General features: G+C 40.2%; 1 protein-coding gene across 1 annotated transcript in view; it reads right to left on the reverse strand.

Annotated features, from left to right (window-relative positions):
• Window positions 1–353: 353 nt before the first annotated feature.
• The window catches only part of HBS1L (HBS1 like translational GTPase), a 132,830-nt gene continuing 108,540 nt past the window's right edge, over window positions 354–24,643 (reverse strand). The window contains exons 14-18 of the mRNA XM_089676199.1: window positions 14,593–14,683; window positions 10,620–10,728; window positions 5,397–5,497; window positions 3,138–3,282; window positions 354–1,021 (exon numbers count right to left, since the gene is read on the reverse strand). Coding sequence (XP_089532325.1) covers window positions 1,010–1,021; window positions 3,138–3,282; window positions 5,397–5,497; window positions 10,620–10,728; window positions 14,593–14,683 — 458 coding nt within the window. The 3' untranslated portion in view covers window positions 354–1,009. The remainder of the gene's footprint in view (window positions 1,022–3,137; window positions 3,283–5,396; window positions 5,498–10,619; window positions 10,729–14,592; window positions 14,684–24,643) is intronic.

Below are 24,643 nucleotides of genomic sequence, written 5' to 3' on the forward strand. Positions count from 1 at the left end.
ATTAAGGGAGGCAGCGTGGCACACAGGTTTTTTACCTTCATGCATAGAATACATAAAGGTAAAAAAACCTTGAGCCTCTAGAACCACTTTAAGACTGACAAATATGTCCAAAGCATTAGAGCTTTGAATGGTTTCGAATGCTTCCCTCCCTTTCTGAGGCAGAGGCCTGTTCTATCGGTGGTTACAAAAAGATAAGGAAAAAAATGCAGGTAATTATGCTAATTGCATTTAAAATATGTTTGATGATTTTAAGGAATCCATAATTGCATAATCAGAGCTCAGTTTAACACTAACCAAATATTTGGATGCGTAATAAAATGGCTGAAAAACAAAGTACAAGGAAACAATACATGTATGCTCAAATCAAAGCTTTTTAATTTCTCCATTTTAGATCCATTTTTATCACTGAATAAAATTGGCACAACCCTCACAGCAAATCTACATACACACAGCAAAGAATCATCTCGTGGGAGGTTCAGATCTTCTCAATGTTCGGCCATGCTCTAAAACTTAAAACAAAGAGTCCTTCTGTTTTGTTCTGCTTCATATAAGCAATTCATATTTAGAACTAAATATATTAAGCTAAGTTATCATAAAGAAAAAAAAAAACTGCAGACATTTCAGAAAGAAACTGTAAACATGTCTGCTAGGATCAGAAGAGAATATCATGCCAAGTCAAATATTGTTAATATAAATTAATCTTGCATCTTGCATGAGAAAAGCTGCTGCATTCATGACCGATTGAGGACGGTAGAGACACAATAAGGAGCACTTTATCACAGGTTGAACCATGTGACTGAATCACAGACTAAGGTCCTGGTTCTTTGTTCTGTTAGATGGAGGTGGTGGGAAGCAATCCATAGGTGAGCCCCCGCTGAGGTTCTCTCTAAGATTTGTGTACGGTTTGTCCTTTAATTGCACTTCATGTCTTTAGCCAGGCAGTTTAGGTAGAGAACTCTCAACACTGAGTGGGATCAGTTGGTGAAGTCCCCTTAGTGAGACTGTAGTGTCAATCTTTTATCTGAGGGAAAAAAAAGGGAAAATAATCAACCACAGGGTGACTTTAAAATGTCACATATACACCATATTGCCAAAAGTATTGGGACACCCCTCCAAATCATTGCATTCAGGTGTTCCAATCACTTGGCCACGAAGTGGTAGGCGATGCAAAATGACAGCGCGAAGCACACAGTGCACAGAAGTTAACCAAACTGTCTGCAGAATCAATAGCTAATGACCTCAAACTTCTTGCGTCCTTCAGATTAGCACAACAGTAGGTAGAGAGCCTCATGGAATTTGTTTTTATGGCCGAGCAGCTCTATCTAAGCCTTTTATTACCAAGTGCAATGCAAAGCATCAGATGCAGTGGTGTAAAGCACTCCACCACTGGACTCTAGAGCAGTGGACACGTGTTCTCTAGAGCGACGGATCACGTTTCCCTGTCTGGAAATCCAATGGATGTGTCTGGGTTTGGCAGTTGCCTGGAGAACGGTACTTGCCTGACTGCATTATGCCAAGTGTAAAGTTTGGAGGAGGGGGGATTATGGTGTGGGGTTGTTTTTCAGGAGTTGAGCTTGTCCCCTTAGTTCCAGTGAAGGAAACACTTAAGATGTCAGCATACCAAGACATTTTAGACAATTTCATGCTCCCAACTTTGTGGGAACAGTTTGGGGATGGCCCCTTCCTGTTCCAACATGACTGCGCACCAGGGCACAAAGCAAGGCCCATAAAGACAGGGATGAGCGAGTTTGGGGTGAAGGAACTTGACTGACCTGGACAGAGTCCTGACCTGAACCTAAAAACACCTTTGGGATGAATTAGAGCGGAGACTGTGAGCCAGGCCTTCTCGTCCAACATCAGTGCCTGACCTCATAAATGCGCTTCTGGAAAAATGGTCAAACGTTCCCATAGACACACTCCTAAACCTTGTGAACAGCCTTCCCAGAAGAGCTGAAACTGTTTTAGCTGCCAAGGGTGGGCCAACTCAATACTGAAAGCCTATGGGCTAAGACTGGGATGCCATTAAAGTTCATGTGTGTGTAAAGGCAAGCATCCCAATACTTTTGGTAATATAGTGTAGATGTGATCATTTTTCACTATGCAGTACTTGAACAGATTCCATTAATGCAAGAGAGTGCACCTGGCAGCCAAATTTTAATTGTATCATTAATGTGTGCGTTTGACAGACTACGACAGATAAAGTATATTTTTTCCTAGTTCCATCAATAACCTATTTACACTATTTAGTTTTAGGGTCAGTTCACACCATAGAAATGCAGTCCAGATGCTTTCCAGATCTGTTTCTGCATGTGCAATGCTGATGCGTGTTGGATGTGTTCCGGTGCATTTTTGATGCTTTGCAGTGCATTTTTTCCCCTTTTTTTCTTGACCTTAAATAAAGATGTGCTTTTTAGTGCGTTTTTGGTGTGTTCCATTACAGTTCAGTGCAGAAAAAATGCAGAATGTTTTTTTTTCCTTCCTGGAACTGACCGCACTGGTGTGAACTGTGCCACTGGAAATCATTTAACCTTCTATCAATGTGTTTTTGATGCAGAAAAAAAAAAATGTACCGGGCTGCATGTTGTGTGATCCGCCCCTAAATGCAGACAAAGGCATGAGCAACTAATATATCTGGTTAATGTCTCTGATCAGGGCATTATTAAATGGCTCAGATCACAGACTAGATCAAAACAGATCAAAGTCTAAACTCTAGCTGGATGACATGCAGTTTGCTAAAGCACTATGTATCAAACAACGATCGTGTTTTCTCATAAAATATTGCTTGATCGTTTTTTTCTCAGTGCTGGCAATCTCCTTCAGTGCTTCTTGCTCCAGTCTATCTCCCTGATAGTGACAACATTGAACCATGCCTGCAAAATGTGTGTTCACATGGCCACTTGTAGGCTTCACCAGGGATGCATGTGACAGGGTGACAACACAAAGGCAAGTTGTCACCCTATAACAAGACGTTCCTGATCAAGGACCTTCATGTCATGCTCACCTGGTATCATATTAATGAAAGCAACATATATAAAACTATTGAAATCACATTCAGATTTATATGAAATGTAAATGTTTGGATTTAGATCTACAGTAGGAATTAAAGCCAGCAACTGAAGAAATACAAAAAGGGTTACCTCAGTGACAACTCCAGCAGCTATGGATGACCCACTGTAACGCAACATGAACCTCCCAAGTTCTTTAAGGTCTTTGTATAATTCTAAAGCAACAGGTCTCTGTGTCTGGAGCTCTATTACAGCATTCATTCCTTTTGTTAAACATCTGAAAAAAAGAAAGTACAATTTAGTATGGTCACAGGAGTGACCTAAATTGGAAAATACTCCTTTAAACAAACAAGCAACATTTTTTTTCTCAAACAGTGTAAAACTTTTTGAAATGCAGAATGGTAGCACTAGGTATCAATGGATTGGTTCCCCTTTAGCCAGCTGCGTGAATCCTAGGCTTGTTCTCCAACATGTCTCCTTGTGTTGTCTGAAGTCCCTATTCTTTAATGTATTTACCTTTACCTAACAAGTGGAGTAACAGCAAAAGGCAATTTCCTCTCAGCAGAGGATGATTTTTGCTCCCGGCTACACAAAAGTGATACAAAGGCATTACTTTAAACTAGCAGTACCAATTTTTGGCTATGGATGATGAGGTGATACCAATGCATGCAGATTGGATAGGTTCACTAATCCCTGTTATATCAGCCAGGCTGACTACTCCTTGTCATAAGGGACACATCAGGTGTGACAGCATAGACATACACATTTATTACCGCACTGGTGGGTTTCCTCCTAGGTTCTGAGCATGTATGGCTGATGGGAAATTAACAGGAAAAGTACACTAATGTCTATAGATGAAAGAAGTTTAAAAACAGGCTGAGATCATGAGGATGAAAAATAGGATAACAGCTCCAAATGCTCTAATACATATATGATCCAGCACAAGGCCCCTATGCATTCACTACACTTCAGGTTTGTAAAAATACTAATTAATCTGAATAAGAAAGTTCTTAAATCGGTTACAGCATTTTTGTTTTAAGGATAAGAGATAAAGGGGGCAGGGTCTCTTTCTATCTTGTAGACTGGCATTGATTATAATAGCAGCCCACTGTTGCAGACTTATTAGGCTCAGTACATGAAGCTTTAAAACAAGGATATTTATATTCATCCATGTGACTGTTCTTCTTAAAGGACAAGTATGCCTTTCATAACACGTTACAGCCATATTCAAGGTAGAACATGTTATGAAAGCACCACCCCCCGCCGATCCCCGCTTTGACAGCTAGCAGGGGATCTTTTCCACCCCCGCCCCACTAGCTTTCAAATTAAAAAAAATGAATAAATAAAAAACCGTGGCCGAGTGGGGTTCTGCCCGCCCAGGTATGTTGCTACTCTGTGAATAAGAGGCTCCTTCAGCAAAAAATAATAAATGCACATTTTTTTTTACCTGCAAAAAATGTACATTTATTATTTTTTATCAAAAGGTGAACTTACCCTTTAAATGTTTAGGCTCTCAGCTGAAAATAACCATCATTTATTTAAAAAAAAAAATTGTCATCCTGTTGTGCTAGCTTTGGGAACCTCAACAACACTCTTTTATACGTATCTATCCACGCTCAGCCATTCTTAAAGGAGAAGATGAGCAGGATGTTTTAACCGGTAACGATATTGTGAACGAAAAAATACGGTTGAACAACATTGAAAAAATGAGTTGTTTTGCATACAAACGATCAATTTTCTATGCGGTGGTATGACGGTCATACAAAAAAAAATAAAGCCAAAGCTCGTTTGTGGATCACAGGAGTGCAGTTTGTTCTGCACTCCTATGACCCATTTTCAGTTGATAGTGGGCTAAAGTCCTCTGCCGACTGATATGACTCCGCCAACAGAGATCCTTGGGTCAGATCCCTGGGTCACTCCACTGAGAGCCTGAATCAGTGACTTCCACCCCTCCACAGCCAGAGCTCCAGTGAGAGCGCAGGGTGGCAAAGCAAATGGCGTTGACTGACAGTCACCGTTCCCTGCTCAGGGTGATAGGGAGAACTGAGCGATCAGCAGTGCCTTAAAGCCAAGGGGGACAGATATAGCATCAGATTGATGCTGAATCCACCAAGGTAAGTAGAAATATTAAATAATAAATAAAATATCCCAAACTTCTCTTTTAATATGATGTGATTAAAGATTGCTCAGTTGCTTTTTTAAATTTTGATGGAATTCAAAGTGTGTTGACTTGGGACATACAAAAGGTGCACAGAAGGCTTCAAACATTGAATTACAATATCCATCTATCTCTCTATATATATTTATATATATCTATCTATCTATATATATCTATCTATATATCTATCTATATCACTACAAAGTACATGAAATAAAAAAAACAGTTCTCACTTTGGCTTTTTCTTTACAACCTCCCCTGTGCTCTTGTGTAGGACACTGATTAGCTTCCTGATAGTGGCAGGCTCACTTACAGTTTGGTAGTGGATGATTACCTGGAATAAAAAAATATAAACACATTAAAAATGAAAAAAAAAACCTTCTGTGCATTATTCATACCCACTGGGATATGGTACACTAAGGCCTCGTTTACACCATACGTGCAGAAAAACTGATGGAAACTGACGCCCATATTTCACTTAGAGACTTCCATTTACATCAGTATTCATGCGCATTTCAGTGAGTTTTAAGCACGCTGTAGTTTCCTGTGCATGAAAAAAAAAAATCTGCAAATCAGATTTTTTTCTGCACAGGAATCTGCAACGTGTATAAAACTCATTGAAAACGCATGAAAACCGATGTAAACTTATGTCTCTGCAAGCAAAATCTGTCCATTAGTTTCCAACAGTTTTTCTGCATGGTGTGAATGAGCCCTAAAAGTTCAATAAATATGACAATGCAACAGACATTCTGTATGTCTCTTTGGGGCTAAAAGTCAAATCCAAGGCTGTCCACTGAAAACTGATTCATATTAGTTAAACTGTTTTATATACTAAATATCATCAAACAAGGATTTGTCTAATTGATTTAAACATACAAAGCTAAGCAAGTATAAGTGTGCCTTTACTATTAAGATTATACACCAATCAGCCATAACTTTCTGACCACCCACCTAATATTGAGTAGGTCCCCCTTTTGCCACCAAAACAGCCCTGACCCGTTAAGGCATGGCCTCCACTAGATCTCTGCTAACTTGCCCTCTTCCCATAGTGCAACCTCGTGCCATCTCTTCCTAAGGTAAGCGATGCACACATCCACATGTAATAGAAAATGTGGTTCATCAGACTAGGCCACCTTCTTCCATTGCTCCATGGTTCAGCTCTGATGCTCATGTGCCTATTGTAGGCGATTTTGACTGTAGACACAGGTCAGCATGGGCACAATGACCAGCCTGCGACTATGAAGTCCTATAAGCAACAAACTGTGATGCACTGTGTTGTCTCACATATTTCAATCAAAACCAGCATTAACATTTTCAGTGATCCGAGATACAGTAGCTCTTCTAAAGGATCAGACTACACGGGCCAATGTTCTTTCCCCATGTGAATCAATGAGAGCCTTGGCCATCCAGGACCTTGTCGCTGATTCACCAGTTTTCTTTTCTTGGACCACTTTTAGTAGAAGCGCTGCAGTTCTGAAGTTACATACATAGCTAATTTGGTTGAAGAAAAAAAGAAAAAAAAAAAACACAAGTCCATCTAGTTTAACCAATAAAAATGAAAAAAAATTATACAATCCTATATACACAGTTGATCCAGAGGAAGGCAAAAAAAAAAACCCCAGCAAAAAATCCAATTTGCTCCTGCAGGGAAAAAAATTCCTTCCTGATCCCCCAAGAGGCAATCGGATATTTCCTGGATCAGCTTTGCCCCTTGTCAAAGTCACTCAGATCATCACACTTGATCATTTTTTTCCCGATTTCAACACATCAAATTCAGGGACATTATGTTCACTTGCTGCCTACTATATCACACCCACTCTCAGATGCCACTGTAAGGAGAAAATCAATGTTATTTACCTTAACTCTCAGTTGTCATATTATTATGGCTGATTAGTTTATCTATACAGCCAATCATAAAGGTTTAATACACATGGCTAAATAAAACCTAGTATATGCCAACGGAAAGTTATAAAGACCTGTGTGGTGGAAGCTTGCTCTACAGTAGAGCTCTAGTCTAATCTTTTTTGTATTTTGGATGCCATGTATAAGGGTAAGACCCTCTGACAGACTATAACCGAACTGTCCCACCTGTAAAGAAACATGGCACTAACAATCCCCAAGATAGTATCTGCAGCTTCGCCATGCATAGCAAGCCAAATTTGTCAAGGAAATAATGTCCATCACCTCCCCCAGGCTGGAAACTCTCTTAAGGAAAGATACCCTAACTAAGCCTCTCTCCACAATCAACAAGGCCTTACTGCCCTCCATCCATGATGAACTAGACACTCCACAATCTAGATGGTGGAAGGAGGTTCCTGGACTGGATGGACGGGGTAGACTGGGAGGGCCCCATGTCACAATCTGTTTCTGCTAGGGACTGTCTAATCCAATTTAGAATTCTTCAGAGACTATATCTCACCCTCAGCAGATGCACAGGATTTATCCCTGTTTCATCAGGATGTTGGAGATGCGTGACTCACCCAACTGATTTTTGCCAACATGTTTTGACACTGTCCCTCAATTCAGACATATTGGACCGAACTCTCATGTTTCATTTTTACATGGACTGTTATTTCAGTCCCACTGGGTAATATTATATGTATATTGGGCCCGGTCCCCCCCATTCGCCCCTACTAGGGTGCTTACAGCTCTCTTAGGACACCTTTGTTTTATGCTTGGAAGCCATAATATTGAAATGGAAGTCATCGGTGGCCCATATGCTAGACTATTGGAAGCACCTAGTCAATTCAGAAACTCAACTCTATAAAATTCACGTATGCTTCTAGGGGCATCCCCAAGAAATTCTCTAAGGTCTGGGATATTTGGCTTTATTAAACTTCTACCAACAACATGACCTGCTCGATTCCAACCTATATTTGGAACCTACTTTGGTCCCTTGCGGAGGTGGCACATAAAAGTAAGGATTTGTAAGGTTTTGTTCTGAATGTTTGGACAGTTCTCTATTGTATTAGAGTGAGACAACTGGCTCTGTTTTTTAGTCAACTGGCTCTGCTCTGTATCACTTTTTATGAAAAACTTAATAAAAAATAAATTTGGGGAAAAAAAAAAAACACAATCCCCGAAATACAGTTCAAAATTCAAACACTAGCACAAGCTAGTTATTTTAGTTCTACAAAAAAATGATGAAACCTGGCATCCCTTGCTTTCCTAGATATACCAATCTCCACTTGAGCCACTAGATGGTGTTGTCTGAGCATTTAGAAAGCATATGCGGAATCACCATTTGCAAATACTGGAATTCACAGGGCACCCTTCCCTCATTTTATTTTTACTCAGACAAAAGCCATGACCCATAACTAATTATTCTGGTTACTAGGTTTCATAGCTATTTTATATATATATATATATATATATATATATATATATATATGTGTGTATATATAAATTTGTTTATTACAGGTACTTATATAGCACAATCAATGTACGTAGCGCTTTACACATTTATATTTGTACATACACATCAGTCCCTGCCCTCAAGGAGCTTACATTCTAAGGTCTCTCACATTCATACCTACAGTGCACATATCAGAGCCAATCTAGACAGGATCCAATTAACCTACCAGCACGTCTTTGTAAAATAAATAAATACACATGCAAAAACATGAGACAAAGAAATAATTTCAGAACTTTTTGCACCTTTACTGTGACTTATAAACTGTACAACTCAGTTGAACAACAAACTGAAATATTTTAGATGGAGGGAAGTAAAAATAAAAAAACTAAAATAATATGGTTGCATAAGTGTGCACACCTTTAAACTAATACTTTGTTGAAGCGTCTTTTGATTGTATTACAGCACTCATACTTTTGGGTATGAGTCTATCAGTGTGGCACATCTTGACTTGGCAATATTTGCCCACTCTTCCTTGCAAAAACATTCCAAATCTGTCAGATTGCGAGGGCATCTCCTGTACACAGCCCTCTTCAGATCACCCCACAGATTTTCAATCGGATTCAGGTCTGGGCCATTCCAAAACTAATCTTCTTCTGGTGAAGCCATTCATGAAGCCTTTGTTGATTTGGATGTGTACTTTGGGTCGTTGGCATGCTGAAAGATGAAGTTCCTCTTCATGTTCAGCTTTCTAGCAGAAGCCTGAAGGTTTGGTGCCAATATTGACTGGTATATGGAACTGTTCACAATTCCCTCTACCTTGACTAAGGCCCCAGTTCCAGCTGAAGAAAAAACAACCCCAAAGCATGATGCTGCCACGGCCATGCTTCACTGTGGGTATGATATTCTTCGGGTGATGTGCAGTGTTGTTTTTGCTCCAAACACATCTTTTGGAATTATGGCCAAAAAGTTCAATCTTGGTTTCATCAGACCATAATTCCATTATACCATTTTCCCACATGCTTTTGGAAGACTTCAGATGTTTTTACAAAATTTAGCCGGGCTTGGATGTATGCCACTCTACCCCATAGTCCAGACATATAAAGAATACAGAAGATTGTTGTCACATGTACCACACAGCCAGTACTTGCCAGATATTCCTGTAGCTCCTTTAAATGTTTCTGTAGGCCTCTTGGTAGCCTCCCAGTCCAGTTTTCTTCTCCTCTTCATCAAATTTGGAGGGACGTCCAGCCCTTGGTAATGTCACTGTTGCACCATATTTTCTCCACTTGATGACATTCTTTACTGTGTTCCATGGTATATCTATCTAGTATCTAATGCCTTGGAAATTCTTTTGTACCCTTCTGCTGACTGATACCTTTTAATAATGAGATCCATCTGATGCTCTGGAGATTATATATATATCTCAGTATACTGTATATATCTAAAGCTTTTTTTTTTTTTTTTTTTAAATAAGAAATTCAGCTATAAATGCAGGTTGGGTCTGGCATTACGCCTAAGTACTGATTCACACATGTGCAGTGCGGATTGAAGCTCAGGTTTTACAGCCAATTGACACAGTAGCTGTTAAACAGTTCTGGTCAGGTTTACATCTGGTTCAGGATAGGAATAGCTCAGAATTGTATCCTGTTCACAGGTTTAAAAACAGTTCCCATAGAAGTCAACAGCCTGTGATCCACACCTGAACCTGACCACACTGCTAAGAAATCTTACATGACTCTTTTGTAAACTGCACTGAATCCATACTGAATCCACACTGGATTTATGTAAACAGGCACCTTAGGAAGCAATGTTATTTCACATGTCATGTGGGTTGAATGCAGTTCAAAACGCATCCATTCCGCATATATGTGAACGAGCGCTAAAAGTGTGTCGGAGAACACCAGAACATCCAAAGCAAGAATTTACAAAGCTAAATGCAGACAGTAATCAATTTCTACAGATATGCAGATTTGTGCAACCAACAGCAAGGGCAGCAATTTTCCTATCAGTTTCTTTTTACATTAGGAAATCAAGTATGACACACATTTTAGTCATTTCATTTGTTCCAACAGCAAAATGAGCAAGAGAAAAGCATACTTACAGGGAAACCTTGGGTTATAGGGACATCAAAGTTAAAGATGAGAACTCTGGCTCGAAAACGTGTACAAGCTTTAATTGGTTCACTTTGACTGCAAAACACGTATCCTACACTATAGAGAAACAAAGAGAGTTATTTAGTATAGCCAGATATTATTCCAAATAACTAGAGCTATTTATATATCTGATGTGATAACGTTGGAAGTCTCAAGAACAGAACAAACCTGTATAATCAATCTGGGTTACAGAATTAGAGGTTCTCTATTATTCAAATAATGGATACACAAAATATTATAAGATGATTAACTATTTTGTGTGTAATTCCAGCTTTTACATTCCGCTTTATTTTACAGTATGTATTATTGTAGTATTATTGTAGTACTTTGTGCAGCTTTAAGAAATGTTCAGAATAAAAAAAATGTTAATCTGTTATAGGTATATTCTTCCTGTCCTACAATGATGTAAACTATTTCCACTTCATATGGAGAATCTGACTTAAAATATTAACAACTTCCTGAGTTATGTTTTCAATTTACTCTACCTCTTTTCTTCTAATCTGCCATAGTGTATATAAGGATTAATTCTGAGGTATCTTCCTCCAGATTCTATTGCAAATAAATTCCATATCGACTGCCCCACAAAGTCACTTTCTAATATAACAAGAACAAACCAAAAATAAATCTGCAAAAGAGTAGCCCCCTCTCTTGATCCTGTGGAGTAGGACAAGGGAGATCCTGGAGTATAGTACAGGACAAAGGCTTCTTTAAATCATTACAACTGGGTTATATGTTATATGCAGATACCTTCAGGTGATTGAACACCTATTCTCAGCTAGCTTCAGTTTTGCAGTCAGCAATAGGGTACTACAGGAATCTGATTTTTCTAATGTACAGGACACAGGCTTCTTTAATTACTTTAATAATGAATGGGGTATCCAAAAAAGCAGGAGGGAGGAGGCCTCAATACAATTTTGTCAATACTAAGAAAGGATACATACAAGATAAGGCCACTTCATCAGAGACTCTCCTTGCAGAGGTAATAGCCACAAGTAAGGTCAGACAAGGACATATCACTAATAGTTTAAAAAGGAAGCTTCTGAAAAGCTGAGAGAACCAGACTAAGACCCTAAGGGACCACAGAGAAACAAGCAGGGGAAAGATATGAGCTTCTCCCTGAAAAAGGTCTTAACTAAAGAGTGACAGGCAAAAGGTCTCTGAAGCAAATTGTTTCCAAGGCTGAGATTTTTCCCTAATGGTACTCAAGGCCAAATGTTGGTCCTGAACAGATTCAAGGAAACACTGATTATATTCAATGAAGTACTGTCTAGGATAAAAGTTCCTCAACTCACACCATAGATATTTCAGGTGCAAGGTAAGATGATTTGAGAAGTTGGCTTCCTAGCTTCCAATAGGGCAGGATATGCCTGAAGTCGAAGACCCTGTCGCACAGGACTTTAGCTTCAACAGCCATGTAGCTAAAGCCAGCGACAGAGAAGTAGGTTGAAACACTAGATCTTGGGACAGTAGGTCTGGATGATCCGGAAGGGCCCAAGAAGCACCAATTTGGTACAATGAGGATCAACGGAATGACCTGCGTCTTGATCCTGTGGGGTAGGCAAGAGAGAATCTGGAGGGAAAGAAAGTCATAGATCAGGCTGAACTGATACCATTCTGTCATCTGAGCATTCACTGCGAAAGCACAATGGTCCTTGGATCTAGTAACTAATCTCCAGTTTGTTGTTAAATCTCAATGCCTGGGGGTCCACATCTGGTGTTCCCCACTTTTGGCAAAGGGCTTGAAATACTTCTGGATAGAGAGCCTATTTTCCTACATCCAGCCTCTGACTGGGAAAATCTGCCTGTCAATTTTCCATGCCTGGGATGTGAACAAGAAACAGGGATGGAAGGTAAGGTTCTGCCCAAGAGAGGATCAAGTATGTTCCCTTAGAACAGTGCAACGTTTGGAGCTTTCTTGATGGTTGATGTGGGCCACACCCATGGCACTGTCCAACTGGATTCCAGTCGGGTGTCTACACAAAAAGGGAGTTCCACATTGAAGGGATAACCAAATCTAACGGGTTCCAGAATGTTGATTGGAAGGCGATCTTCTGACAGCCCACTTCCCTATACCAATAGGGTATTTCTGGACTGTACCCCAGCCCCATTGTGAGCCTTAACCATGACTGTGAAGGAAAGGGCTTCCCTAACCCCAATGTTAGGCAGGAAATCCACCACGCTAGTATAGTCTGGCTTTCAGGGTCAGACACAAATGGCAGTCGAGGAAATGAGTCTGTCTTATGCTTATGCCTTATACTGCCAGAATGTTGAGTTGCACTGGTCTGAAGTTAAACTGGGGGTATGGCACTGAAAACCCTAATGCAAGAACGTGAATAAGGACATATCCAACATCAGATCCAGGTATTCCAATCTGTGAGATGGATCCAGATATGTTGGACTGTCTGTAGGACACTGGCTGACAGGAACAGGGAGGACTAAACCTTTAACAAGAAACAACAGATCGCAACTTGATGAAAACCCTGGGGGTCCTGGACAGGCCAAAGGGAAAATATGACAAATTGGTGTTGATGCAGCAGAAAAATGGGAACGTGCAGATCGACATAATGGATGTCTGTTGAGGCCAGAAAATCCCCCAGAAGGAGTAAGGCAATGACAGACTAGGACATTTCCTTAAAAAAAATTGTATCCTCTGGTTGAGGTAAGAAATTGGCCATTTCCTAAGGAAACTTTTCTCAATAGCATATTGTTGGGTGAAACATTTAGAAAGGAAAATCAAATCTTCCCTTGGTGAAGCCAGTCTCCATACAGGACAAGCATGACCAGCAAGGACTTCGCTGGTGTAGGTAAAATTTTTAGAGATCGCATACTGGGTACTTTGGGGAAGCAGACTCAGGCTGCTCCAACATTAAACAAGAGTGCACAGCTTCATTAAGCATAACAATAGTCTCATTTAGTTTAAGATGATATGTCTCCAACAGACATACAGTATCATCCTAATTTCACACCTTAGAAGGTGAGAGGTCCTCCTTAGTTGGCACCACCTTCTCTAGCACTATGTCTGGCTCAAAACAAAGTCAAAGACTGGTTCAGAAGGGGAGGTTAAAGGAGTAAGGGTATAACATTCCAAAACTACATTATTCATAAATGCATGGTTATGGCACCTTCATGGCAGTCTATTTGGTCTATGTTGAAACCAGAAATAAACGATGCCATGCCAGCCAGCCTAAAACCAACACTTACACTGTGGTTGCTTTTTTTTTTTTTTTAAACAAAGAGCAAACCATTAGAAGATGCATTGTTTGCCTATTATGCACATTCTCTATGATGAAGAATAAGTGCCCACAGGCTGAGAATGTGGTCGCAGGTTGTTCCTGTCATGTGACACCATTCATAGTATGGAACAAAGAGTCAGTTTAATCTTTGTAAAGCAACCAATTAATTTAACATCTATTTTTTCATCAAAGTGTATCTGCTAGGATTCCTGGTACAAATGCTATATAATTATCTTACCAATGTTGAAATCCCCATTATCAGATGAAACAGTTGATGTTTGGCCAGCTTAGAGCTACAATCTACATGTCAATTTCTTCTTGGTGAGCAAAACAGATGGATAGTTAGATATTTTAGCTTTTCTAAAATCTTAAAACACCTTTGCAAATGTATGAACCCAATCAAGCAAGACAAAAGATCCAGTAGTGAAAATTCTGCACAGTACTGACAAGGCTGCAAAATGCTTGCAGCAATTTCTGATGACCAAGCATCTATCGTATTGTGCTAAAAAAAGGCAGAACACCCTGCGTTCCTGTTTGCTGGAGGTTTGGTTTCAGTCAAAGTTTCATTAATAAATGACAAATTTCGAGTAACAGTCAAATCGGACCAAAAATAAAACCACATGGCTGGCAGAGGCTACACCCATTTCACCATGTCCTGAAACTGAGGATGAGTCAAACATAAGCTTACTTGATTTTGATGATATCCATGCCGGTCAAAGTGAGACTAACTTGATCTCCCGCCGCAGCCCAATCGACTGCTTCATCATGTAATGTGATTCCTGGAAATGAGTAAGATCAGAACCTCACTGTTGGATATTAAACATAATCTTACTTCCAATTTAAAGGTGCTATTATAATTTTGTGAGTTATCTTATTTCAGTTAGAAGCAAAATAAAAAACAAGTTAGTAACATATTTCCTGGAACACAAATTGTTAAACAAAGTGTGGCATTTAACGCTTAAAAGACAGGGATTAAAATAAAGAGAAAAAAAAAAAAACTTGCAAAAACAAAAAGCCCTACAGTCACAAAATATTTGGCCTGTCATGCCATCACACAGTCATAGATGCTCACCAATATGAGTCATTGCCTTCTGCAAGGCGCCAACAGTTTCATTTCAAACACTATTAACGAACAGTAGGCTTTGGTTTACTTAGCAAAATAACTAAAAGATAAATGCATTATTGACAATTTCTGTGTAAGCGGGTAAGCAAACAAATATCTTACACAGATGGAAACCACAGAAAAGTGAAAGCATATGAACTGTGTGAGATAACAGAGATACTACCCAACACCTGCTCCTACATGGACAAGCAACTGGAATGGGTGTTAAGACATGCATGTCGCAAAGCATGAAATCAAGCGAACATATACGATTGCACCGACTGGATTGTTTGGTTTAGTTAAACTCAGAGCTCCTTGTTATTCCTAAGTGTAGCTTATGCATTGATAAAGATCAGAGACTTAGCTATAGGTCCCCTTTACTAACAGCAATGTTATTTTATCTGCGTCTTTATGAAAGCTTTGGGTATCCTATGCTTACCCTCCATTGGACATGACCTTTAACAATACACTATTAACCGCTTGCCACCCAGTCACTGTAGAAATACGGCGGCAGGGCGGCACGGCTGGGCAACAGCATGTTTTAAAACACGCTTTTGCAAAACAGGTAGGGAGTGTGCACGAGGCGCGACGCTGCCCTAACTGCACCACCAATCCCGGCCGCGGGTGTCAGTCGCCAGGTCACGGCTGGTCATTACCGGCTGTATCCCGCCAATTAGCGGCCATCACTGAAAGAAAGCAGGGCTGCAGTAGCTCTTCTGTCAGTTCCCTGACAGCTCCTGACACGCTGATCGGGAGAGAAGAGTTTCTCTCTCCCGATCAGCGTGTCCCCGTGCAGTACACACCCCCACCCCCTAGTAAAACACTCCCCTCACACAGTTAACCCTTTCACTGAATAATAAAGTTAACCCCTTCCTCCCCAGTGCCATTAGTACAGTGTCAGTGTTTTTTTTTTTGCACTGATCACTGTATTGGTGTCACTGGGGTTGTCAGTGACCCCAAGTCAGTTCCCCCCCAGTGTCAGAATGTCTGCCGCAGTCCTGCCATAAGTCGCTGATCACCACCATTATTAGTATAAAAAAAAAATAAAAATCCAAGTATCTTTACCGCCATTTGTAAACGCTATAACTTTCACATAAACCAATTAATTTACACGTATTGGTTTTGTTTTTAGCAAAGATATCGCATAATGCATTTTGGCCAAAATTTATGACAAAATTTGATTTTTAAATTTTTTTTACTGGACATGTTTTATAGCAAAAAGTCCAAAATATTTTTTTTCCTCAAAATTGTCAACTTTTTTTTTTTATAGCGCAAAAAATAAAAAAAACCGCACAGGTGATCAAATACCACCGAAAGAAAGCTCTATTTGTGTGAAAAAAAGGACATAAATTTCATTTATGTACCGCATTGCATGACCGCGCAATTGTCCGTTAAACTAGCGCAGCGCTGTATAGCAAAAAAATGGCGTAAATTGCAGTATCTATACCATAGTTTGTAGACACTATAACTTTCACACAAAGCAATCAATATACACTTATTGGGATTTTTTTTACCAAAAACATGTAGCAGAATACATTTTGGCCTAAATTTATAACTAACTTTGAGTTTACTATATATTTTTTATAGCTGAAAGTAAAAAATATCGCTTTTCTTCAAAAAATTTTTTTTTTTGTTTATAGCGTGAAAAAGAAAGAAAGCTCTATTTGTGTAAAAAAAAAGGACATAAATTTAATTTGGGTGCAGCATTGCATGACCGCGCAATTATCAGTTGAATTAGTGCAGCGCCGAGTAGCAAAAAGAGGCCTGGTCATTAAGGGGGTAAATCCTCAGGAGTGGTTAAGACCTAAAAATGTGCCACTGACAACATGGGAACTGCCACTGCCATTTTTCTTATTTATGGATGAGATACCATTCTTATCCTTATCAGGCATGTGTCCTAAGCCATTATTAGCATGCAGCCAGTGAAAGCTTTGGATACATGTCCAGTAATCATTTTTTTACATGTAGTGATGCAACAGCTAGTGAAGCTAGAAGGAGGATACCCCCTGAAGCATGTACCTTTACAAACATTTGTGTCAAAAATGTGAGCTCCTGTTTATTCTATCCAGTCAGATTCCCTTTAATTTAAAAAAAAAAAAAAAGAAACGTCTGTCCTGTTTGGGTAATGTCCATAAAATGAAGTCAACTAATGCAATATGAACATTTTTTTTGTGCCCTTAGTGGTCATTTCAACTGCTTCCACCTGAATCATGACACTACCCGCTGAGGCTTCACAGGGGGAGCTAAAATTGTACAGATTAGAAAAGGTTTTACAATTCTCTATACTTTTCCTCCTGATAAGTTGGTGGCACAGTAGTGTGCAGCACCCCTCCCCGCTTCTATCCATAGACACCCAAGTAACAATAGACATGCAGGCATAATTCAACCATCAGCAAGCATCAGTATTTTTGACTGGGACTATAAATATGACCTGTTGACTCAAGTGACCTTTCTTGTTTAGCAAACATTTTGCGGATGCTTGAGGGCACTTGAATTGTCCCTGCATGTCTGACAAGTAAACTTTCTTTGACCAGCAACCCAGTTTTTCAACCTAACCCACTGAAAACCTTTCCCACAACCGCACTTTTTTTTTTTTGCTTTTTTCTTTTAGCTACCTTTTTGTGTAGCCAACTGGGACGTCTGCTGATTCTTGCCTAGACAAGAATGACATAGTCCCAGCAATCTATGGCCTCCTAAGAAACCATGCAGCATCAGAGGAGGCTTCAGGGCCATTTACACCACACTGTGCATGCGCAGTGCACATCATCAGGGGACTGGCTCAGGGGCGTATTTACCACAAGGCACTTGCCTAGGACGGCATTTTTCAGGGGGGCAGCACATCCCCCAAGAAGAAGGGATGGTAGAAGGGACATGCGCACCATGGAAACCAGGTGGGATCCTAGAGAGGCTGCGGGATGCTTGATGGTGTATGTGGAGCCCGACTCTCATCAGAGATGTCCGGAGCTGTGAAGATGGGTGTCTATCACTGGGGGGGGGGGTAGTGGAAGGTTCTCCCAGGTGGGGGGACAGGGGTGTTGTTGGTCAAGGTCAGGCTCTCTCCGCGGGAGGGGGAAAGGGGGGTGGTGTTGGTCGTGTCCATGGGGGCAGATGATTTTTGTGTTGCCTAGGGTAGCACAAAACCTAAATACACCACTGGGCTGGCTGTAAACACCCAGAAGAGACATCTGGCTCCCAAAGATGTCAGAAAGAAAACCAGCAGCACGGAACCCAGAGTGCGATCAGCATATCACAGCAGGACAATGCTGGGCAAGTTAGTATGCAATTTAAGCTCTACCCAGCGGATTCGGCAAGAAGGGGATAAAAGCAAAATTACCCAGAAGGGGAGGCTGAAGTCCCTTTTTATTTTAAAGTGGAGTAGAGTTCAACATTAATTACAGTAATCCATTGCAACAAAACCAATCATAATTCAATATGTCCTGGTCTTATTTCAGCAAGAAAGCTGAAAGCTTTGCAGTAGTTTCCCACACAAGTTGACACTAGCACAGAATTACTGAAAAGTTATTTCAAAATGCTTCATTGTATTATTCCCTTTCAATGAGTCATGTTTACCATGCAAATTTGCTGGCTCATTTGGCATGCTGCAAAGTGTGTCAAAGTGGAGAGCTGAGGATGCAAAATGCAATCTACAAAAGACTCGGGTACATAAAGCTTAGTTTTTCTAGAATACATTTTTAATGCAAAATATTTTTGAAAAAAAAAAAAAAAAACATTTCAACTTGGATAGGACTTTCAAAATCTCAGCCCAGAAGAGTTACAAGATCTTTAGTGCTGGAAGCTTAGAAACTGTGTGCATACCTAGATATACACTGCATTGTGGATTTTACATTGCAAGAACTGTCTGCTAATTTATCTGCTCACAACAGAGGGTGCTGTGTGAATGTTCAAAGGACACAATGCTAGTGCATTACAAACAGACTAGGCTCCATGCACACTGGCTTAAAGTGGTTGTAAACCCTTTCATATACCCAGTGAAGTGAATAACCTCAGAATAACCCCTTATGGGCAGCACAGTGGCTAAATGGTTAGCACTTCCGCCTGGCAGTACTAGGGTCGTTGGTTCGAATCCCAGCCACGGCACCACCTGCCTGGAGTTTGCATGTTCTCCCTGTGCCTGCGTGGGTTTCCTCTGGGTATTCCGGTTTCCTCCCACACTCTAAAAACATGCTGGTAGGTTAATTGGATCCTGTCTAAAATGGCCCTAGTATGTGTATTTATGAATGTAAGTTAGGGACCTTAGATTGTACACCCCTTGAGGGTTAGGGACTGATGTGAATGTACAAATATATATATATATATATATATATATCTGCGTAAATAGACAGCGCTATACAAGTACCTGAAATAAATAAATAATAAAAAATAAGATGATACACAGAGGTGAAACAAATCCTCCTACATAAGTTTTACTCATTTATTTGCAGTCTTCTCTTTTGTACATATCCCTTTAAAAGTGCTGATTTTAGGTAAACTCTTTCTGCATTTGTCAGAATCACAGAGGAGGGGCCAGGGAGCTGCAGATAGAGCTGATTGGAAGAAAGGGACACACACCCCTCCATTCAGCACACAGGAGCTATGTTCTGAATAGACAAGCTGTCTGCTGAGCTCTTTCCCTCTGACACAAATGTATCTCGTGTCCAGAAAACATTTTCAAAAGTGACACAAGCAGATAACAGGAATGAAGCCCGAAAGAGGAACCGCACTTAGGCCCCATGTACACGGGACACTTCTGAACGATGGAAACTGAATGCAGGAAAACATAGGTTAAAAAAAGTGTGTTTAGCTGCGTTTGCATACCGCGTTTATGTGTGTTTGCGTTTAGAAGCGTTTTTTAAAGATAAGCACAGGAGAACCTCCAAAATGCCCAGAATGCACTGAAAAGTGGTAAATTATTAACTATTTCAGACTGTTTCAGAGAATCACAGAGTAGAAGCAGAGAGAGTAGTATGTGTTGAGATGTAGCTTAGGTGTGAGTTGCTCATTAACATTTCTTTAGTTTCCAAGGGTGGGAAAGGTGTCTGCTGGAGTGAGTCATTCAGGCCACCTGGCAGGGGGTCTTCAGGAGGAATTTGAGGTGTGAATGGTCATTAACATATCTTTTGTTTCCAAGGGTGGGACAGGTCTGAGGTGTGAATTGGTCATTACAATGTGTGATAAGCTTGGTAGGAACATCCTGTGTTCAGTGTTTTGTCCATTTGAGTACCTTGAAAACACTTTGCATGCATTCTTCATGATGAAAAAAGGCTCTGGACAGCATTGGGAACTGGAAGAGTTAAAAAAAAAAAATTTCAACCACAAATACTTAGAAACGCGATTTGCTGCGTTTACAAGCGTTTTTTGTTTGAAACGCTGATAAAATTGACTGCTGAATGCAAGATTTCTGCGTTTAAAAAAACAAGTGTAAAAACTTAAATGCCTGTAAACGACTATAAACGAAGATGTGTACATGGACACATAGGAAAACATTAGGGTGAGTTCAGGGGCTGCTGAAAAAAACACTGAACAGCTCCTAAACGTGAGTTTATCAGCTGCAGTGTACATGAGCCCTTAGGCTGGCCATACACTATACAATTTTTTTTACAAATTTCTGCCCAACTTCCTTTAAATTTACCTTCAACTATGTACTGCAAGGGCCTGCCTAATTGGATACAATTGAAAATGTTTAGGTTTGACCTCATATTATATGGTTTTTGGTAAATCTAAAGCAAAATTCTCAAGAAAATTGTATTAAGTATGGCCAGCTTTGGGCTCCATGCACACTAGCGTATTTTAAGTTCATAGAAGCTGTTATCTGTTATTAGCATTTTTTTCCTGCTCCCAGGAGCTAAATAGTGTTATCCTCTGTGTCCATGCACACTACTTTATGCTGTTCACATTTTTTGAGCTTCAGCGTCGTGGAGCAGCTTCTTGGAGCGTTTTTCCAGCAGAAAAAAAAACGCTAAATGCTCCCAAGAGCTTTTCTATTTTTTTTCTTCTACATGTACTGTAAAAAAGCTAACAAAAATGCTAGCACTCCTAAAAGCTTCTGAACTCTACTACAAAAAACGCTATTATCAGCGGTTTTTATCCAGCGTTTTTAACAGTGTTTTTTTAGCTTAAAAGAATAAAAAAGCACACTAGTGTACATGAAGCCTTAGAGCTTTGGAGAGAGACAAGGAAAACACTACAGATAGCTGTGCTCTGTTCAGATTTCATGACTTAGGATTACAACCACTTTAAAAAATATGCCAATGCTTTTGGCAGAAAAAAAAAAAATCAAATTTGAGAATTTTCTAGCGTTTAGGAGCTTTTAGTGTTTTTTTCCTGACAGAAAAATGCTCTCAAAAACACAAAACAGACTACCTAATGTGCACGGACATGGGTAAAACGCAAAAATGCCTCTAGGAGTAGCATTTCTTTTTTAAAGCCAATGTGCATGAAGCCTAATGCAATGCTCTTGTTCAGGATAGAACTGACTGAACAAATAGTGATCTATGGTATAGGGTCCTTTCACATGGGCAGACTCGTTTAACAGATCGCCTTGCTCAGCAGGAGGATCTCTCCACTGATGCCCGCTGAGCAAGTGGATGACAGGTCTGTGTCCCGTACTGCTGAGCAGACACAGAGCAGCTCACTCTCCTCAATGGGCAGTAGAATGAAAAAACGGACCGCCTGTCCATTTCCATCTGACCTGATCCTACGGACGGAAGGGAAATTTGATCATAGGGACAGATAGGCTGTCCCTTTTTTGCGGACCGGATCGGATGTCGGTAGAGTCCATAGAGCAGAATGGAGGTTCCGATCCGATTTTTCAAGCGGACCCGATCGGAACATCCATGTTAAAGAGGCCATAAGATGTATCCTAAGGTGCAACATGTAACAGCTAGTAATCCCACATTTGAAGCGATGTGTGATCTTTTAGAATGGTGTGCTCTAACATGCTGCTGTGCAGCTTATATGAAAGAGGATCATCTGCTTTGTCAGGGATTGATTGCTACCCTTTGCAATTATTAGCAGGTGATTTTATTAGTGTGACGGGGCTGCTGAAAATAGTATGTGTAACGTTAGCCCTAAGGCTAGGTTCACAACTATGCAAGTTGCGTTTGAGCCGTTTCTGCACTGCGTTTTTGACACGTTTTGATGCTTTTTTTTTTTCTTATTCTTGTTGCTGGGCAGATTTAAATGCAAAATGCATCAAACACTTGGCACAAATGCACTACATGTTTTTCTGCAATGTTTCTATTGAAGTCTATAGAACCAAAACCGCAACATTTTGCGGTCAAGAAAGTCCCTGACCCTTTCCAAAAAACGCACCCGGTGAAAACACGGAGATGTGAACATGTCCCATAGGAAATTATGTTAAATGGACTGTACTGCGTTTCTGCAAAATGCTGCGGAAAACACTTTAGCTGTGAACCTAGGGTAATTATGAGCAGCACAGTGGCTAAATGGCTAGCACTTCCGCCTGGCAGTACTAGGGTCGTTGGTTTGATTTCCAACCACAGCACCACCTGCCTGGAGTTTGCATGTTCTCCCTGTGCCTGCGTGGGTTTCCTCTGGTTACTCCGGTTTCCTCCCACACTCCAAAGACATGCTGGTAGGTGAATTGGCTTCTGTCTAAATTGTCCCTAGTATGTGTATGAATGAATGCAAATTAGGGACCTAAGATTGTACGCCCCCTTGAGGGTTAGGGACTGATGTGAATGTACAATATATATGTAAAGCACTGCGTAAATTGACGGCGCTATACAAGTACCTGTAATAAATAAACTCACACCACTGTAGCAAGATCTCAGGCGTTGCCCATATGAGCAGGATTCACGTAAAGAAGCCCATTCAAATGTGGCAAAGAAGTTTACCAATTAATAAAATGTACACATTTTCCAAGCACTTTGTGAATGTGTGCAAATTGCATTGCAATTCTGCACAGATTGGCACACTACACATGAATGCAGGCTTACTGGTAGGATGCCTTGAGGACCAGATGTAAATATCATAGCAATATTGAAGAGAGAAGCCCAAAGATTCCAAGTTTGGATAAGCCTTGTACACAGAAGCTTCATTACTAAAAGCACAATCAAAAATGGCGGCTGTCAGTCACTAGCAACAACAAAGCAGTTCACCTTGTAACTTGTTCTTTAACTCTTTATTTGGTCACTCTGTACATCTCTTAGTACAAATCATCACACACAATTTCAAAATGCATTTGAAATGTTAGGTAATAAGTTCTGATCCTTGTGGATCTGCAACTAGTAAATTATTTCCATAATAAAACATGCACATGGTGTGCACAGAGGATGGAGTGGCTCAAATTGTATAACACTTTGGAGGTTTGGGTGGGGCACTTAACCCCCACGAGGCCAAACAAGTATGTAAAGAGGGTAATAAGGGGTGTTATATTTCTGTGGAATAAATGTGTGGTATCCCTGTGTGAATTTGAGGTTGTTCCAATTGAACCATTTACTCTGGAATTTCTTTTCCTTCCACTTTAAGAAAGCTGTAACATTTTCCATCCAGAAGACTTTGTTGATTATAGAGATTTATTGTCTGATAGAAGTAGGGTCAGTACTTTTCCAGAAACAGTTTTTTACTTGTTATTTTTTTGCCTTCCTTTTACCCTTTCAATGCCAAGCTGTTCTTGCATTTTTTTTAAAATGCACATTTTAGGCTTGAAGATTAGTTAAAACCGCAAACATACTGCACATTTTCTGAAAACAGGGACCCTGGAGAATAAAATTATGGTAGTTGCAATTTTTTATGTCACACAATATTAGCACCATTGGTTTCAAATGCATAATAAATACATATAGAACCCAGTCACACCGGGTACGACATGCCATACAAGTTTCAAGTCGCATGGCAAGTCGTTGTCCGTAATTAAATTGGTCATATAATAAGTCGATTCTGACTTGGTCGGAGCCTCACCGATTTCTAAAGTAGTGTATGCACTACTTCAGGTGCGATTTGCATAGGCATGTGTGTCTTGCAAGCCGCAGATTTCTTGCAAGTCACACTGCAAGTCGAAATGACATCCAACTTTGAAATCATACAGTTGCAGTTTCAAGGGGGGACTCAGGGGGAAGTGTGACAAGTGTGGCCAGGGGACAGTTTTAAAAAGGTAGCTCAGAGGGAAAAAAAAACAAAAAAAACCAGCAAATACATGTAACCTATATTATTACCAGATTTATTTAAAAAATTACTTTTCACTTTAAACCCAGATGACAATGGGGGATCCCTGGCTGTCACTTTAAACAATGTGCTAGCACACTACTGTACAACAGGCTTTCAACAAACGGTGCTGAGGCTTGCAGCATGTTTTCAGTGGCAGTCAGCTCACCCTTATGGATTGCATTTAAATTCCCTAAACTGAAATTGAAGGTTGACAGTCACAAAAAAGTTTCCTGAAGCTGGCTGAAAACCTTGTAATTGCTTTATGAGAGCTTGCTGCACACACTGTTCTTATATAAACTCAATCCCACATGTACAAGGCTTAAGTAGGCCATAGACGGCTTGAAAACCGCGCGTGTTTTTCAAACGATAAACGAAAAATCGGTCGTTCGTTAAACAGACGTTACCACTGATTACAAAAATCAGCCAAGCAAGTCATGAAGTTCACCCCATATAACAGCCAAAACTTCTG

This window comes from Staurois parvus, unplaced genomic scaffold (genome assembly GCF_062004578.1).
Source record: "Staurois parvus isolate SC_StPar_1 unplaced genomic scaffold, SC_StPar_1.0 ptg000165l, whole genome shotgun sequence".
NCBI lineage: Eukaryota > Metazoa > Chordata > Amphibia > Anura > Ranidae > Staurois > Staurois parvus.